The 16,741-nt window shown below is 48.1% G+C and overlaps 3 protein-coding genes across 4 annotated transcripts; 1 reads left to right on the top strand and 2 right to left on the bottom strand.

Moving 5' to 3' along the window:
- Nucleotides 1-586: 586 nt before the first annotated feature.
- Nucleotides 587-1,759, top strand: LOC121603184 (estradiol 17-beta-dehydrogenase 8-like). The gene is made up of 2 exons (XM_041931888.1): nt 587-1,574; nt 1,640-1,759. Exon 1 carries the CDS (start codon nt 791-793, stop codon nt 1,421-1,423), a length of 633 nt encoding a protein of 210 aa, XP_041787822.1. The 5' UTR covers nt 587-790; the 3' UTR covers nt 1,424-1,574; nt 1,640-1,759.
- Nucleotides 1,760-2,498: 739 nt separating this feature from the next.
- LOC121603185 (serine/threonine-protein kinase ATM-like) lies at nt 2,499-12,509 on the bottom strand. Of its 2 annotated transcripts, none has more exons than XM_041931890.1 (18): nt 12,407-12,509; nt 11,812-12,343; nt 11,518-11,747; nt 11,073-11,432; nt 10,866-10,999; nt 9,255-10,807; nt 8,667-9,191; nt 8,315-8,592; nt 7,305-8,252; nt 6,999-7,241; nt 6,780-6,918; nt 6,412-6,704; nt 6,214-6,335; nt 4,753-6,154; nt 4,147-4,682; nt 3,434-4,076; nt 2,989-3,359; nt 2,499-2,920 (listed from the first exon to the last, which is right to left on the bottom strand). In XM_041931890.1, the coding sequence occupies exons 2-18, from the start codon at nt 12,305-12,307 to the stop codon at nt 2,542-2,544; spliced, it is 8,652 nt and encodes a 2,883-aa protein (XP_041787824.1). In that variant the 5' UTR covers nt 12,308-12,343; nt 12,407-12,509; the 3' UTR covers nt 2,499-2,541. The 2 variants fall into 2 exon arrangements, with proteins under 2 accessions (XP_041787824.1, XP_041787823.1); XM_041931889.1 differs by having other exon boundaries at nt 6,780-6,933.
- Nucleotides 12,510-15,090: 2,581 nt separating this feature from the next.
- LOC121603186 (protein PAT1 homolog 1-like) lies at nt 15,091-15,904 on the bottom strand. Its single transcript, XM_041931891.1, has one exon. It carries the CDS (start codon nt 15,868-15,870, stop codon nt 15,091-15,093), a length of 780 nt encoding a protein of 259 aa, XP_041787825.1. The 5' UTR covers nt 15,871-15,904.
- Between the last annotated feature and the right edge of the window lie 837 nt (nt 15,905-16,741).

Below are 16,741 nucleotides of genomic sequence, written 5' to 3' on the forward strand. Positions count from 1 at the left end.
ATGAACTGCCGCATCGGAAACAATACCGCTTGCTTCTTGGCGCTGGATATCGATCCATAAAGTTTACTGACTGAGCCCGTTGGGCTAAAATTTCGACACCGTCGTTGACTGTTTCCATCGAGAATGCGACTTGCTTTGCTTTCTCGAACGTTAAGTCTTTTTCGCCTATTAACCTCGCGCGTATCATTTTGTCACGTAAACCGAACACAAACTGGTTCCGCAGCCCTTTCTGTAAATAATCACCAAACGCACAGTTTTTCGCTTCACGTTGTAACGCCGCCACGAACTCGGTGATGCTTTCTGCTTCCTTTTGTGTGCGTTGTCGGAACTTCCACAGCTCTACCATTTCCAATGGTTTGGGGTCGAAATGATCGTCTAACGCGCTGACGATCTGGTCGTACGTTTTCGCTTCCGGTTCGTCCGGCGAGAGTAAGTCACACAGCACGTTGTAAGTCTCACTGCCCATGTAATGCAGGAGCGTCTGCTGCATATCCGCTTGATCCACTTTAAACACTTTAGCAGCACCAACAAACCGCTTAACCCATCTTTGCCAAGTTGACTTCTCGTGCACAAACGGCTCGATATTAAATGTAGCCATTATCGATTCGTTTTTTAATGTATTGCCCGCCTCGTCGCCAACTGTTATAATCACACCATCCATTCACTTGCAAGGCTCAACGAGAAGTGCCGGGTTTTATTTCTCATTTCTCTCCGTACAGTTACATGCTATAATATGCTATAATCTAGTCTAATCTAATCTAATCTATAATCTAATTTTAAATCTACAATAATGGATATAACAATTCACAAAATTGCCCCACCTTCCACCGAAGGCAAACGACCGGATAGTGGATTCCGATTCCGAAGCGTGAACAGTGATTGGGAAACACGCAGATCAACGCGGAGTAAACAAATTATGAGGGAGAGCAAGCAAAAAAAGGAACAAAACCGAAAACGAAAACAAAAGCAACAAGTAGTTCAGTTTCCGCAGTTCATACGATTAAAAACAATAATAACAAGTTCGTCGTCTAATCGTAACGTACAGGCGGCCCAGGAAACGATCGCATCGCTCACGGCGGGCGACAATGCGGCCTACGAGATGGATGTCTCTTCCGGCGACAGTGTTGATGCCGTGCTGAATGAAGTGATTGGCCGGTACAAGCGACCACCGACGGTGGTCGTTAATTCGGCAGGTATTACCCGCGATAACTTCCTGCTGAAGATGCCCGAGTCCGACTTTGATGCGGTGATCAACGTGAACCTGAAGGGTACGTGGTTGGTGCTGCAACGTTTCGGCCGGGCCATGATCGATCACGAGCTGGCCGGTTCGATGGTGAACGTGTCGTCGATCGTTGCCCGCACCGGCAACATCGGACAGTCGAACTATTCCCCGAGCAAGGCCGGGGTGGAAGCGATGACCTAGGTGGTGGCACGCGAGTTCGGCCGGTACAACATCCGGGTGAATGCGATCGTGCCCGGGTTCATCCACACGCCGATGACGGGGACGGTGCCGCAGAAGGTGAAAGATATGATCATCATGCAATGTGCGTTGCGTCGCTTCGGAAATCCGGAAGGTATGATAAGTGTTCTATGAGCAATTGGAATTAGATTGGACTAAATTTAAAATATTTGTTTGCAGAAATTGCGGAGGTAGCAGCCTTTCTGGCATCGGAAAAGAGCAGCTACGTAAACGGCACCTCGACCCAAGTGACATTTTCGAGCAGATTGTTAGCGTTTTTCGAGTTGCTGGAAGCTTAAAGAGCAGGCTTAAAATTGGCTTAAAGAGCAAGCGATATTGCAGAGTTTAAGCTTATTATAACAGTTGAAACGTCAGTGTGAAGCATTTTTTCTGGTGCCATTTTGAGAATTGTCATCACGTTGTGCACAAGCTACTGGCCCAAAACAAAACATGCGTACTTTTCAATCCATATTAAACAACAAGTTTATTATAAAACACTCTTTCACGTTGTTTTGTTATTTTCCCAGCGTTTCTCCGCTATTCTGATGCTCCTGGATAGATCGTTTATTTCTTTTTACTCAGTGTTTTGGCTGTTGAACACCAAGGACGAAACTGCAAGCTTCTTGTTTGTCCGGCTTCTACCGAAGTTCTGACATAAACTTCAACGCTTCAACACATCGTTGTTCACTCACACACCCATGTTTTCAAGAGTTCATATGAGGCAATGGGTTAAATCGAGCTGTTCACGAGGAGTTTAAGCTAAAAATGTAGAACAGTTGTCACCTGGGGATCGAAGTCACTGGCGGATAAACGAACAGAAACGATCCATCTTCCGCCCAATAGGACGGCTCAAAAGGATGATACAGGTGTTACAGCTCAAAGCTACTTTGTACAAAACCATACTACCTCCCTCAATTGTGCGTTTAATATTGAGAATGATTGAAGTGGTTTTTTTTCTCAATATTTTCTAACAACATTTTGCAACTCATCGTGTCATATGCATGTGATACATGTATGTAGAAAACGAAAAGAAATTAAATAAAAGATAACACTATCACCGGCTTTATCACACACTCACTTGCTCACAGGTACGGTTGCCATCCCGCAAACACTTGACAGAGATTGCGCTTGTTCATTGCGTTGAAGATTAGCATTTGCACCTGCCCATCGACTGAGATGTACTTGTTGTCCTCCTGGCCAAGCAGCTTCTCTTCCACCTGCATCAACGTACGCTCGGCCGTCACATTGATATTAGCCGCATCCATCGGCAGACCACCGACCGCTCCATCGGCCTCATCAGCGTCACCGGATGGCGAAAGGAAGGCTTGCTGTTGCCGACGGTTTGCTTTCTTGTTTGACAGCACGTTCCACGAGTAGAGCGGATCGTACAGCAGCACCTCCAGGATGGCGAGGATCACCGTCTGATTGTTCCGCAACACTTCCAGCGTTTTCTCGCACGATCTGGAAAGCAATGGGGAAAGAGTGTTTGGTTTAATAGCTGCAGACTTTACCAATGAACATGTGCTTACTTGCGGAAAACACCCTCAACACCGCTTATCCCCATACCATCCACAATGTCACGCGTCAAGCGGAACGGGACGGTCTCCGGGGTGGGCAGATTTTTCCCCATCTCGAACGCTATGCCAAAATCAATATGGATCACCTCCCCTGTTAGCTTGTCGATCAGGATGTTCTGCACGTGCCGATCGCCGATGCCCAGCACGTACCCGATCATCGAGCTGGCGGCCACACTTTTGATGTAGTTCTGCTGCCGCTCGAACCACACGCCCGGCTTCAGGTACTGCTCGAGAAAGTAGTGCCGAAAGACGGGCCGAATTTTGTCACAGATTTCTTCATAGTTTTTCAGCTTCTTCGGCAACGTCATGCCGGCCACCGCGTTCTGAGGAAAAGAGGAGCATTTTTCAACATCGTTAATATTCAAACAAAAAAACGCTCTCAACAGCTTGTACATACATTGGAAAACTTTTTCCGCGCCGCTGTCGGTTCCAGGTCCTGCGGCCGATACTTGGCATGCCCGGAAAGCAACCACGCACCGATCGGCATCGTGTTGTTGCACCATTCCAGTATGCCGCTTTGCCTCGACAGCGGTACCACCTTGTACGTGCGCACGGACAGCTTCCGGTGCGCCGTTTCCTTATCGTGGCGCAGCAGTATGTTCATTATACCGAACACCTGCTGCATTACCGCATCCTGGCGCATATCATCCTTCCCCTTGAGCAGCTGCGTCCGTTTCGTACCGTTCAGGCAAAGGCAGGCAAGCTTTTTCGGCGCATTAATTCCACCGACACCGATCACCTTCGCATCCCACCGCCTGATGCCTACGATGTGTGAGCGATAGTTGCCGGTTTTTAGGACGGGCAACTCCACCGTTGGACAGTGGATGAGATCCAAGCTTTCCAGCTGCCCGAGCGGATCACGTTTCGTCATGGTGTACTCCCGGAAGGAGGGACTGCTGGAGAGCGTTTTGTTGGCCAGCTCGATCAGGGCGAGATTCATTCTCTCTGTTTGGTGCAACATTTGCTCGAGCGTTGGTTCTTTGCGCAGCTTTTTGTACACCTCCCGCACACCCATTAAACGGTTATCGTTGGTGGGAGTTCTTGAAATGTTTAAAAATGCATTTAAATTTAACTTAATGTGTTATTCCACTATAATTAACCAGCACTTACTCGTGATCCGGTTGATCTTTATACGCATGCAGCTGCGCAAACACAAACGGAAGCGTGTGATGGGGATGGTCCAGGGCGCATCTTATCAAAGCTTTCTGCACCAGCGCACCGTCCCCACTGTCCAGCCCGACGCGCGGTGTAAGCTGCGGTAAAACGGCAATAAACTTGTACGAAGGAATGGTAAGCAGCGACTCTTCGATCAACTCCTTTGCGCTCGTATTTTCCTGATTGTTCAACCACAGCGACATGATCCTAAATATCACCATGTCGCTCACGATCGTGCTCTGTTTCGCGTACATCAGATAATAGCACAGTGCCAGATTCAAGTAGTCCCAGCGATTCTGTTCCACCTCTTCGGCCGCTTTCTTGTCGCGCTGCAAGTTTTTCTGCATAAAGTGAAGCGAACGGCCAAGATCTTTGCGCCGCTGATCGGTGGCACGTTGCGTTTCCTCCCTCAGGCGGACCAGCTCGACCTCCATGCGGGCGAGATTCGTTTTCCGTGCCTCCCACTCCTGAGAGCGGATGAATTTGGTGAGCTGCAGGAAAGGGAGGAGCAAATTTTCATTTAGTTTACCCCATTTAATATTGCAATGCTCCTCAACCTACCCGCACAAATTCACGATCCGCGTACTTCGCGACGGTGTGCTGCACGGTGAAGTTACGATCCACGTCGAAGCAACGATGGTTAGCGGGAACGTTCCCGGGCGAGGTTTTCTGTTCGCCACCCGCAGCCGTCGCCGCCGCCTGTCGCGACAGCACAAACTGGACATATTTTTCCGCTTGTTGAAAGTAGTCCGAGCATAGCGACTTGATCTCCTGCGAGTGTCCTTCGGCAAGGAACTCACCGTAAAGGCGACACGCCACTCCCTTCACCATCGGATCAGTGTACTTGGCGCTGTTCATTACTTCCCACGCCAACTCCTTCGCCAGCACCGGCTGGCCGGCACTCCAATTGAGCTGTGCATTTTCCAGCATCACCACCGACTGCACGTTGGCCGGCAGCTCCTGCTTCCCGATCAGCACCACATTCCGTACCGCACAGTCCACGAAGCCTCGCAGGCGCGATTCGTGGATCAGCAGCAGCAGCGTGCTGTACACTGCCGGCGGTACCCATTTACGTTTCGCACGAATCCCGGCCGTGCTGAAGATGGACAGCCGCTGGGAAAGGATCGTTTCCAGCAGCGTGAACTCGCTGTGCGGCAGCTCGTCCTGTTCCCTCCACCGGTTCAGCAGGTCCTGCTCGCAGTCGATCTGTCTGGAGAAGTGTACCTCACCGAAGTCTTCGATCTGCTGCAGCATCCGCAACCGGCACAGCCCGTGGTAGATGTGTTTGGTGGATTCGATGCTGGTAAGCTTGAAAAGTTCGCTAACGGCACGCTGCGCTGCCACGATCGCACTTTCCACCGCGAGTTCATCGCGCAGCTGCAAACACTTGAGCGCTTTGTAATGCGCTCGCTCGAAGGATCGCGACTGTAGGAGCAGCGCGCTCGAACCGGCAGCCGGTGCTCTCTTCGGGACATTGGGACCAACACCGCCGTCCGCGTCGAATAGTACATTCCAGTCGGACAGCCGCCAGGCACACTCGTAATCAATCTGTTGCGGTGCGACATGTAACGATCTAGCCAAACCGTACAGTGAGGAGTCTTTCAGTGTTTGCAAGATGGCATTCTGTGTGCCCGCACTGTCCAGGGCGGTATCTTGCGACCACGGTGTGCTTGCATCTTGCATAACCAAGCATCTGGCGTAATTCTGCTCTAGACGGTAATATTCCATCCGTTCCTGGATTGGGTTGAGGAATGATTTAACTGCATCGTTTACGCCGATCGCCAAATGGCATGATTTCATTATGTTTTGCAGTTCCGGGTGTCGTTTGGCATCATGCTTGCCTTGCTCCTCTTCCTCCCGGTACCAGAGGTCACCATACAGGATGGCTTTAAAGTGTGCCTGACAGAATTGAGACGCTTGTGCGATTCGTAGATAGTTAACGGAAATTTTGTACTGTGGAAAGCTATTACAAACATTATTTTTTAGGAAAAGTATTAACAAAAATTTGTAAATTACACTTACCATTGATTATGTATCCGAACACACTCCACGATGGTAAGCATCAGTTGAATAGCTTTCGGGTCATTGAAAATATTGTGAACCTCATTTTGAATGGCAGCGAACTCGTTGAAAAACTCATTAATCTGCAAAAAAGGAAGATATATTCAAATGTTTCCTTATCATCCGTGGCATCTACTACTGTGCAACAAGAGCACTTACAAAGCTGCCCATGCTATCGATGATTGACTCTTCGAATTGCTTTATCGTTATCTGTACCAGCAAAGGGACAAGCTTCTCGACGAATGTCGTTTCCTGTTCGGCCAGCTTTTTAATCATCGTATTTCCCAAAAATGACAGCAACGCGGCTGACAGCTGCTGCACAAAAGCGCTGTACTCGATCCGTTCGTTGGCAAGCATTGGCCGCAACGACAAACTGCGTCCGGTGGTACGAGTGAAGAGTTTGATCTCTTCCGCAGAAGTTCCCAAAAATGGGTGCAGTGTTGGTAGTTTGGCTGTTAGAGATACGAATATGATCGAAGTTAAGATTTAAAATGGATTTCTATATGCAATTTTGTTTAGAATCTCACCCGCCAAAGCATGGAATGTTTTTCCGTACAGCATTTTGTAGCAAATCAGTGAGGCGTAGTTTGCAACCGGAACGTTTCTGTTCGTTATCAGCTCGTTCAATTCGCTCAGCAGCACCGCAGCACATCGTTCGATTGCTTCCTTCGAGTTGTTGATCTAAAGAGAGATAGAAATTTAAAATTTAATTGATATTGCTACTGCCCAGGGCTTTAAAGCTGTACCGTATCGTAAGCAATCATTTCTGCGTCGGATTTTAACAGCATTGTTCCCAGATCGATCGGTCCTATTTCACTCAAACATCGGAGAGCTTCCATCGATCGCTTGTCGAACGGGGAGCTGCGCACAACTTCCAGCAAAGTGTAGACTAACCGATGAAGCACGCTTTCCCCATTAGCGCCCGACGATGCGCTTTGCTCGCTCAGCTCATCGCACAATAATTTTAGATCTTTCTTTTTGGTGGTGAGCTACAATAAAAAAATTAATAATTATATAACTTCCAAGTCACTCAAAATACAGCAAAAGCTTACCACAATCTTCAGCGCAGCCAAATCTTCGTATCTTAAATTGGGCAACTCAATCAGCGCCGCGATTTCTTCCCTTGGCAGCACATTTTCATGACCGATCGTTTTTTGGCGCGATATAGCAAGCCGCAACTGATCGAATCGTTCGTCCTTTGGTAGATAATTCAGCTTACCGATCGCACCCGCAAACGCGGCAGAGTGTTGTAAGATCAGAAACCGTAGCAGAGTTAGCGATTTTTGAGAAATCTCCGATGCCGGATCGACATTTTCCACCTCCAGCAATGATGACACTATGAAGTGCAAATGTTCCGAGAGCAGCTCGCACGCATCGCTAGATGCGACCACGTGCTCCAGGAACCGCCCGAAGCTGTTGAGCGTGGCAAGTCGTAGGGCGGGAAAGGAGGACAACAAGTTGCACAGGAAATACACCACATCTCGCACGAGATAGGGTTTGAACGCGCGTTCCTTCTGCTGTCCGATGTACTCTTTCAGATGGTCGAGAAACACCGTGTACTGGAAGAGATGTACCATTTTCTGCTCCGGTTCATCAGCCGCCCAAAGCCAGCGTTTGACATCCGTTAGGGTGCGTTCAATTGGTGAGCTGTTTTTAAAACACAAATTGCTCAGCAGCGTGTACTTGAACGATTGCGATCCCCATACCGACTGTTTCAGGTGCTCGAGCGCCGTCGAGTAAGTGGCTTTGCTAAGCGACAGATCGGCAACGAAGCAGCTTGGCAGGTCCTGGTCCAACAGCTTGCCCAGCTCAACGTGATCGTTCAATCGGTGGGTGAGGTGTTTGATAATTTCCGACACGTAATCTTTAAGATCTACCGTGCTTATTATAGGGGCAAGTGCTTTGTGCATCCGACTAGCTATTGCATCATACTTGGGCGCCATCCCTTCACATTTGGCGTACTTGGGCAGAAGGAACGAAACACATTTCGGCAGTATACTCTGGTAATGAAATGGAAAATTGGTCATTTATCATTTTAAATTCATTCCAACCGAAAACATACCTTCACCATTTCTGCCTGCTGTACGCCAATCGATTTGCAGAACTGTTCGAACCGTTCCGGCTGCATGCAGAGTATGACGAAGGAAATGTTTTTCTTGAACAGTTGGATAAACTCTTCGATCGTGGCGATCTTTCCCGCTAGACGGAACGGGAAATGCAGCAACCGATTCCCTTTGGTTAGCCATAGCTCGAGTACGGTGTCCAGGTTAGCTTGAAGCAGCTGGCAGAAGTCGATATCGCTGGAGGTGCGCATAAGCCGTATGGTGTTTGCCATTTTGTCTAGAAGAAGGACAAAAATATGATTATACAATAATTAAACTTTAATTGTCAGCTATTGCTGTAACAACACTTACCATCGTTTACGCTTCCCAACTGAACGAGCAGCACAAAATCGCACAACGCGCGCCGACGCAGCATGAAGCTAATGCGAAAGATGCCCAACAGCAGCTGAAGGCAGCCGCTAATCACGTTCATTCTCTCATCGTTCATGTCCATCCCACCGTCGGTCGCTAGTAGCTCCTCGAACTGAATTTGATCGTACAGTTGCAGCTGAAACTCGTAAAAGCTGCACGGAACCGAAGAAAGGTCAGGATGTGACCATTCGAGCTGCATGAAGTGCAGAATATTCCTGACCGCTTCCAGCTTGATGCGATAGCTTGGGCTGCTCAGCAACGGCACCAATCCGTTGTAGATGCTCTCGTGCGTTGGCGTACGGATGTGCTGCGGGTAAGCGCGGAGCAGATACTTCACCTGCGCCAGTATCTTCACCTGCAGCTCGGTAGAGTACGTGTGTTTGGCGCACTGTTTTACGAACGAGTACAGCACGATCGTTACGTTGCGGATCATGTCTTCGTACGGGCTCACGAAGGCGGTTAAAGCTGAAACGGATTAAACACAATTTGAGAAGAGAGTTCAGTTGATCACAGCTACAATTAACTTACCACCGTACAGATCGATAATCTGCTCCGTAATGTCAGGATTGGTGTAGTGGTTTTTGCACACATCTACCAGGTTTCTCAGTACCCATACGGCCACCACCTCATGGGAAGTTTGCGCCAGCAGTATTCGACACAGATCAAACAGATAGAACAAATCCAAACTGCTGAACACATTCAGTTCCAACCGATCCAGCAGCTCGTGAGCCTCGTTCAGGCTTGGCCCTTCGTACTGCAGATATTCCGCTACGACGTGGAGGAAACATCGCTGCATTTGCTCTTCCGTGGCCAGTTTATCCGGCTGCAACACGGTCACGCACTGCGAATCCTCCCCCTCCTTCAGACTGATCTGCCCGATTGCCCATCGCATAATGAACGTGTGTTCGGTTTGCTGCAGCAGCTTCCTTACCGACGGATGGTAAGGGACACGAAAGATGGCCAACAATCGCTCGGCAAGGTTCCTGGTTTTGATGAGATTTAGCGTGGAGGCCGCATCGTTTTTCAACAGCCGCTCAAATCCACCGTTTAGTAGGTCGAACTTGAGCAGAACCTTTTTGTACAGTGGGCTCCTGGTGCACTGCTGCTCATCGTACGCGGCGTGCAGCTGCAAAATGTTGAGCATCTCCAGGTACAACTCCAAATCGTCGCAGATGCATGCCAATCCATCGGCTAGAAAATAATTCCCATCGGGCAGGATATGCTTGTCGAAGCTTACTACCTCACACAGGCGCAAAAACAGTGGTTCGTTTATGTTGTAAGAGATTCGTGCGCTGCCTTGGGGTGATTCCGCATCAATCCCTTCCTTTTTGTGCTGCTCCAACGCTAGCAATTCCTCTAAACTATGGTAGCGAAGTCTTTGCTCGAGCGTTTGCAACTGCCCGTCTCGCTCCCGGTAAAAGGTATCGTGCACTCCGGCGTGTGTGTGCCGCTCTGTCTCATCCATTGCGCAACATGTAGTCACCACGCAAAGGATCGAAATGCGTGCCAGCGTCTTTGCGCTCAGCCGCTCCTTTGCGTGTAGTATCGCTTTCGACTGTGTTTCGCGCGTCTGCGGATAGAGATAGTTGAGCAGCTTGGTCAGCACACCGTCGACACTGCCGAGACACTCGGCGTTGCCCACCGTCTCCAGGATGGACAGCACCGTGCCGACGTTAAGGTTCGTCTTCTCCACGGCATAGGTGTAAAAGGCTTCCAGCACGGTGCTGTTTAGAAAGCCGACGTTCGGATACTTTCGATGGCGAATCAATAGCTGCAGCAGGAGATTGGATTTAGCGCACGTTCTTGCGGCGGTGTTGGTGCAGGCACGGAACGCAGCGGCTATCATTTTGGCCCAAAGCTCGCCAATCGATTCACCGCTGGCCGCCGCTGTGTTCAACGATCGATGGGTTGACTTTTGTTCGAACGCGAGCAGCACGGAACAGCACTGGTAGAAAGCATCATGCTCGTGCGGCGATTGTAGGCTCGGTTGCACATTGCACAACAGTTGCAACAGTTGCGCATAGTCGTCGCTAGTAAGTGCTGCCTCATATCTGTCTAGAACCGCAGAAAGGATGTACAACCTGGAGGAAAATGTTTATTAATGATCTTTTCTACATGAAAGAGGAAGCGTGATCGTACCAACGCAAATTAAGCTGATTTGGAGCAGTACCGACCATCTCCATGATGCTTTGCAGTTTGTTAAACTGTTTGTTTCGCTTTGCGGCCGTTTCTTCGCCGCTAGATTCCTTCCAATTATCCTCGTTCCAGTACACCTTTGAAAAAGGGATGAGTAAGAAGTAGTAATTTTCCCTTTAAAAATGCAGAAAAAAACTCAAATAATCTTACCGTATAACACAACCGGGCGGCAAAGTCAATGAAACCATCAGCAAAAGGGGCCTCATTCGAGCCAAAGAACGAACTCTGATCCCGTGCCTTCATTTCACTCGTCAGTATGTAATGATATTCGCGCAACGTTTTCCTTCGCGCTTCATCGTCCTCGACCTGCTGCAAACCGTCTCGGGTCAGTGGTTTGGCAAGGGTATGAGATTTTCCTCCCGGGTACAACATTATCAGCGACAGATGCATCAACCGGAACAGTGACACTTTCTGTTCCTTGCGCAAGTTTGCTTCCTTGTAAAGTTTCACCGTGCATGGAACGAGCGACTCCAAGAATGCAATGATCTTCGCCTTACAATCCACCGCTATCTGCACGTGGCGATCAAAGTGTGATTAGGTTTAGCTTTGAGACAGCAAAAAACCCACCTCGGAGATGGTGCTAAACGCTACTTACCGCTTCTGTTATGTACAAAGCTATGTTTATCAGATCGCATAAAACGTTACTTTTCTTCTCGTTTACCGCCTGGCGCAGGTGGACAATCAGCCGGCTCAAATAGTCCGCCAGCAGTGTTTGCATCGAGCAGTTGGCTAAAAATTTCACCACAGCCAGCGAGAGACAGTTGGCCGCCAAGTGCTTTGGTACGTGCGCTGTATCCAGCATCACTAAACAGCAGTCAAGAATTTCTGCAAAAAAAATCCCCGTTTAATACTAAATAAAGTAAATCAACCTTTTCACCCCTCTGCTTACCTTTCCAGTGCTCGTAGCTCACCGGCGTTAGGCACCACTTGGAGCACAGCACGAACTTGTTCAGCACGTGCAGAAAGCACACACCAAAACTGTCCCGCATCGCTTGATCGTTGATCGCGCGCACAAAGCACCCGATCAGCTGGCTGTGCGGTAGCTGCGGCGCATCCCGATCCATCGCCAGCTCAACGAGCTTGTGCAGCACCACGACGTAGTCGTGGTTCTTGCTCTGCACCTGGGTCGTAATGGCGTAGCTCTGCTTCTGTATGCCGTGGTAAGCCGCATCCAGCACCGCGCACCACTGCGTCTCGAACGCATCCGATGCCATGTAGTCGAGAAAATCGTCCTCCCGGTTGTTCAGGATGGTGCTCATCTTGTTGAACGCCTTCTGCCGCACGGTTACCTTCTCGGACGACATCTCCACCAGCAGCAGACAGAGGTCGCGGTCCATCACCGACATTCTGCTGCTGCTGCTGCTGCTGGACGAGGAAGAGGCCATCGTGGTTCGTGGGGCGTGGTTTGTTTCAAGTTGTATCTGTAAAGAAAATTAAAAACATAATTTAGAATTTATATAAAATAACCCTTATCTCCTTTTAACCTTCTTTCCGTAAATCCTGTTGGAACTTCTTGTTCGTACGAAAAGAAAATGCAGACTAATTTATTCTCTATTTCAATAAAGCCTACTACACTTCGTTTAAACTAGCGATGTTGCTATGATCACAACAAATCCTCCTTTAATATTGTGATACAGGGTTTTCCAATTGAGTTTAGACTAGAAGATACTTTTTTTGAATAGTCGCAATAGATTCTTGACTAGCATCCTCTATTTTTGATTACGATCAATGGATTTTTGACTAGCAGCAATTGATTTCAGCAGGCCGGTTGCTGGCACGGAGTGACCAGATTGTTTTTAGAGGTTATCGGTAGGAAATCTAAAGCAAACTCGGTAATTTTCGGTAAAAACAACTTTTTATTCACTCACAAAATTATTATTATTATTATTATTAAATTTCAAATTTATTGTTGAACGGTGAATACTTAGAAAAATATTTGAATTTCGGTCAGAAAAATTGAGTTTTAGTGTGCTCAATTGTAAACCAATATTCGATCGAAAATCGATAGAACTACATATGGTCACTCTGAAAACTTGTGCAATCTAGCTTTTGGTTAGGTTATGCCTGGGGGTCTACTACTGCATATTTCAATTCAGCCGTTAAGTGCTTTTGTGTTGTATTGTGCATTCATAAAATCAAAACAATAGCATCGAAAACCTATCATATAAAATATATCTTTCTTTGTGGATGATATATAACAGTAAAACAAATGATTTAATCAAATGAGCGGATGAAATTAAATATTATCCACAGATTATTATTCAAGTCAATCTGTCACACCGGATGTTATAAACGCGTCGCTCTTAGGCTGTCATGCAGGGACCTGCTGAAATCAATTGCTCCTAGTCAATAATCCATTGCTCGTAATCAAAAATAAAGGATGCTAGTCAAGAATCTATTGCGACTATTCAAAAAAAGTATGCTGCTAGTCTAAACTTAATTGGAAAACCCTGTATTGCACCATAATTCTACGCTAAAAAACACAAAAACTAACGACCCATTTTGCTCGCGTTCATAAGCATCATAACAAAAGAAACCCAAAAAAAATTAGTTCGATTTATTTGTTTGTTCTTTTTCGACAATTCCATCGTGGATATCTCCTTTTTTTGTTCATTTTTCTTAGACACATTTTCTCTATCGCATGTTTCGGAATTTGCGCTGATTGCTTTTAATTACAGAGCTTTTACATGGATAGTTTAACTCAATTGCAGTTTTTTTATGCTGCTCAGTGTTTAAGTTTATGTTCAAGATTATAGCCTAAAATGCTCATTTACACAGCTTTCTTGGCATGTTGGCTCTCTTCACATTTTTAACCGTTCTTATATTGGAAAGTAGGTAGAGAAATCAAAGCAATTCAAGTGAGTAGTGTAATAGGTTTTAAGTTTTCCGAAAAGTAATTGCAGTGCCATAGTACATCTAGCTAGTACATTTGAAAAGAAAGAAGTAATCGTGTAAAGAAGTTCAGTGAGTGATAAACACCAACGGACACGTGAAAAAGAGCTATCGAAAGATTAGTCTAAAAACAAGTTCAGGTAAATGCACTCAACTATAAAATTATGTATCTATAGATTTATGTACTACTGAATGAAGAGACGAATGTGTTTTAATGTTTCGTTTGATAGTGCCGTAAGCGGGTACGGACAGTTTTTACAGTGTCTACAGCTACTCTTTCCATTTCTCATTGCACGTGAAGCTTAATTGTGTAGAGGGCGGATGGATGTGACAAAGTGGCTCAAATGCAGTTTACAGGATTTTCCAGGGGTTCTAGCCTGGTTATAGTTATGAGACACTACTTCTTGACTCTTTCTAATTGGGAAGTGAACTTCACATGACGGAAATTGGACTCTATTGCACCCTTTTTGGAAAGGTTCGTTGGAAATTCCTATTGGATATGTCCAACAAGGGTGCTATAGAGTCCAATTCCCGTTACATTTTACTTAAGAAAGAGTCAATAAAGTGTCCCACAGCTATGAGAACGCCTGGGGAAACCCCTGCCACATTGTACACATCGAGTCTGTCATCCTTGGCCAGTTAACTAACTTACACTACACTAAAGAGTTCGATTCGATCGATTTGCAATCCTATTCAAACCGCACGTGCTCTGTTTGCGCGAAACACTATGGGCGAAATTAAATATCAGCACGAGCACGACATGCGGATAACCTAATAACCTAACCGGGGAGGTAAGAGGGGGGGGCTTTATATGTCGTGCCCAAACTTAAATGACTATAAACACGGTTTGCAAAAGCAATATCTAACGATACCATTCGGTTCACAGGGGTTTATATGGAGAGGAGCATGGAAATATTCATTTCGGCGTGTGACAGAGTATACGCAATTCAGTTTACGCTACCCTTTACACACACACGTGTGTTTTACATACGCAAAGCCTAATAAATAAGGAACATTAAATGATCATCGACAACTCAGTATCAGTTCTTCCCTTGCCACACTTTACAAGTGTGAGGTTGTGTGTGTGTGGGTGTGTGTTAGGCTAAAAACTAGTCTTCTCTAGATTTTCACATTAAAATGTATATGGTAATATCGCAATATTTCGCTTATTGAAAAGCAGATTGAGAGCAATTAAATTAAATTTAAAAAAACCGAAGCTTAGTATCGACATTAACGGGATTTGTTGGTTAAATCATCTTACGTGACTATCATTAAATTACCAATTCGGATTAATTATCAATGCGTTGCCAATCTTGGCGCCCGCTTCTGAAAAACACGCCACACCGCTGCCGCTGCCGGTGCTGCTGGTTCGCTTGCGCATTTTCTTTTCGCGCAGCGCTTTCATCGCTTCGATCGCAACGGGATTGCCGAGATCTTCCAGCTTGAGCACCAACTTGTACAGCGTCTCGATAACAAGCAGCAGCACATGGCGAGCTTTGCGCTGGATAGCGGCGGGCGGCGGTTCAAGTGCCGGCACGCCATTTCCGTTCAGCTGGTCGCTGCCCATCACGTCGGCGTCGATGAGCTTTCGCGGCGCTATCACACTACCGCACTGCAGCTTGCCGAGCGAATTTTGAAATTGGAGCGGGGTATACGCTCGACCACCACCCGTCGGCGCTGAGCCATCCTTTCCCTCGCTAACGCCGTTCGGGTTGGAGCGGGATTCGGAAACGCGACGTTCGCGTTCGTGCCGAGCAGCCCGCTCTTTGCCGTTCTTCGACAGCAGCGACAGTAACAGCAGCTGGGCATGCCCTCCGGCTGGTGGGAACGGATGGTTGAGCTGATTTTCGCGATAGATCCTATTATCGCCCTCGCCCTTCGCCGCTGCCAGCCGCTGCTTGTACACGGTGAAATAGTAATCGTTAAAGTAGGGTGCGTCCGAGTTGAGCTGCGTCAGCTTTATCCCGATTAGCCACTGCTTGTTGCGATTGCTCATCATGTTTGCGTACTCATCGCGCTCCTCTGGCTGCCCGCCGCCTGCAGTGCTCGATGGCATTCCATTGCCTACTCGGGATCGTTGCTGCTGCTGCTGCTGGAAATGGCTGCTGCTGCTTCATAAAACCGCCCTGGCAGGGCTACTAGCGGGGCTGCTTTGTTCACGCCATTGCCGCAAACGCTGAGCGTGCTGGCCGCAGCGAGCTGTCGGTTGAACGCGAGCAGCGGATGGTTTTGTTGAATTTCCTGCACCAGCCGCTGGTTGAACTGGTTAGTCGGCAGGGGCGTCGGGCTGCGCTGCATCAAAAATGGCGGCGGCCCCACCGGCGCTGGTCCCGGATTGGCGAGGAGGTAGCGGCGGTGGCGGACCCATCTGTACCGGGCCGGGGCCACCCAGAAACCCTTGCAGCGGGGAACCGTACGAGCAGCGCTGCGGGAATGCCGGATGCATCGCCAGGTTGTTGATCGGGGTCGAGTACTTCGGGCGGCTAGCATGTTGTAACGGCAGCAAACCAAGCGGAAGACGGTTCGCGTTGTTCAGCATCCTGCGACGGTCCGGGCGGGAACAGGGCAGCGGGGCCGGCGTTTCGGGCGCCAAGCAGCGAAAGCGGCGGGGGGTGGCAGCGCCGGTGGTACCCGTAACGGTGGTGCTGCTACTGGCGAGGAGATCATCGGGATCGGCGGCTGCATACTCTTTACCTCCTTGGGGGGTGTGTGAAAATGAACGCGAGCTTTCAATGGTGGTGGTGGTTGGGCCGGGAGACGGTTGCCGGGGGTGCGGAATGGTTGCAGTGTGTGCTGCTGCTGCTGGGGTGAAATTGGTTGTGATGGTAATGGAGTTGGTGTGTTGTGTTGCTGCTGCTGCTGCTGTGACATTTGCTTTTGCAGCATACTTTGATGCTGATTTTGCTGATGCTGATGCTGGATGATGG

Source organism: Anopheles merus, unplaced genomic scaffold (assembly GCF_017562075.2).
Source record: "Anopheles merus strain MAF unplaced genomic scaffold, AmerM5.1 LNR4000911, whole genome shotgun sequence".
NCBI lineage: Eukaryota > Metazoa > Arthropoda > Insecta > Diptera > Culicidae > Anopheles > Anopheles merus.

What these genes read in the sequence shown, in the direction of transcription:
- LOC121603186 (XM_041931891.1), bottom strand. Translation starts at nt 15,870, where the DNA reads ATGCCATCGAGCACTGCAGGCGGCGGGCAGCCAGAGGAGCGCGATGAG.
- LOC121603184 (XM_041931888.1), top strand. Translation starts at nt 791, where the DNA reads ATGGATATAACAATTCACAAAATTGCCCCACCTTCCACCGAAGGCAAA.
- LOC121603185 (XM_041931889.1), bottom strand. Translation starts at nt 12,307, where the DNA reads ATGGCCTCTTCCTCGTCCAGCAGCAGCAGCAGCAGCAGAATGTCGGTG. An exon ending in AACATTCCATGCTTTGGCGG is followed by an intron (nt 6,705 to 6,779) that starts GTGAGATTCTAA and finishes TATCTCTAACAG; the next exon opens with CCAAACTACCAACACTGCAC. An exon ending in CGCGGAAAAAGTTTTCCAAT is followed by an intron (nt 3,360 to 3,433) that starts GTATGTACAAGC and finishes TCTTTTCCTCAG; the next exon opens with AACGCGGTGGCCGGCATGAC.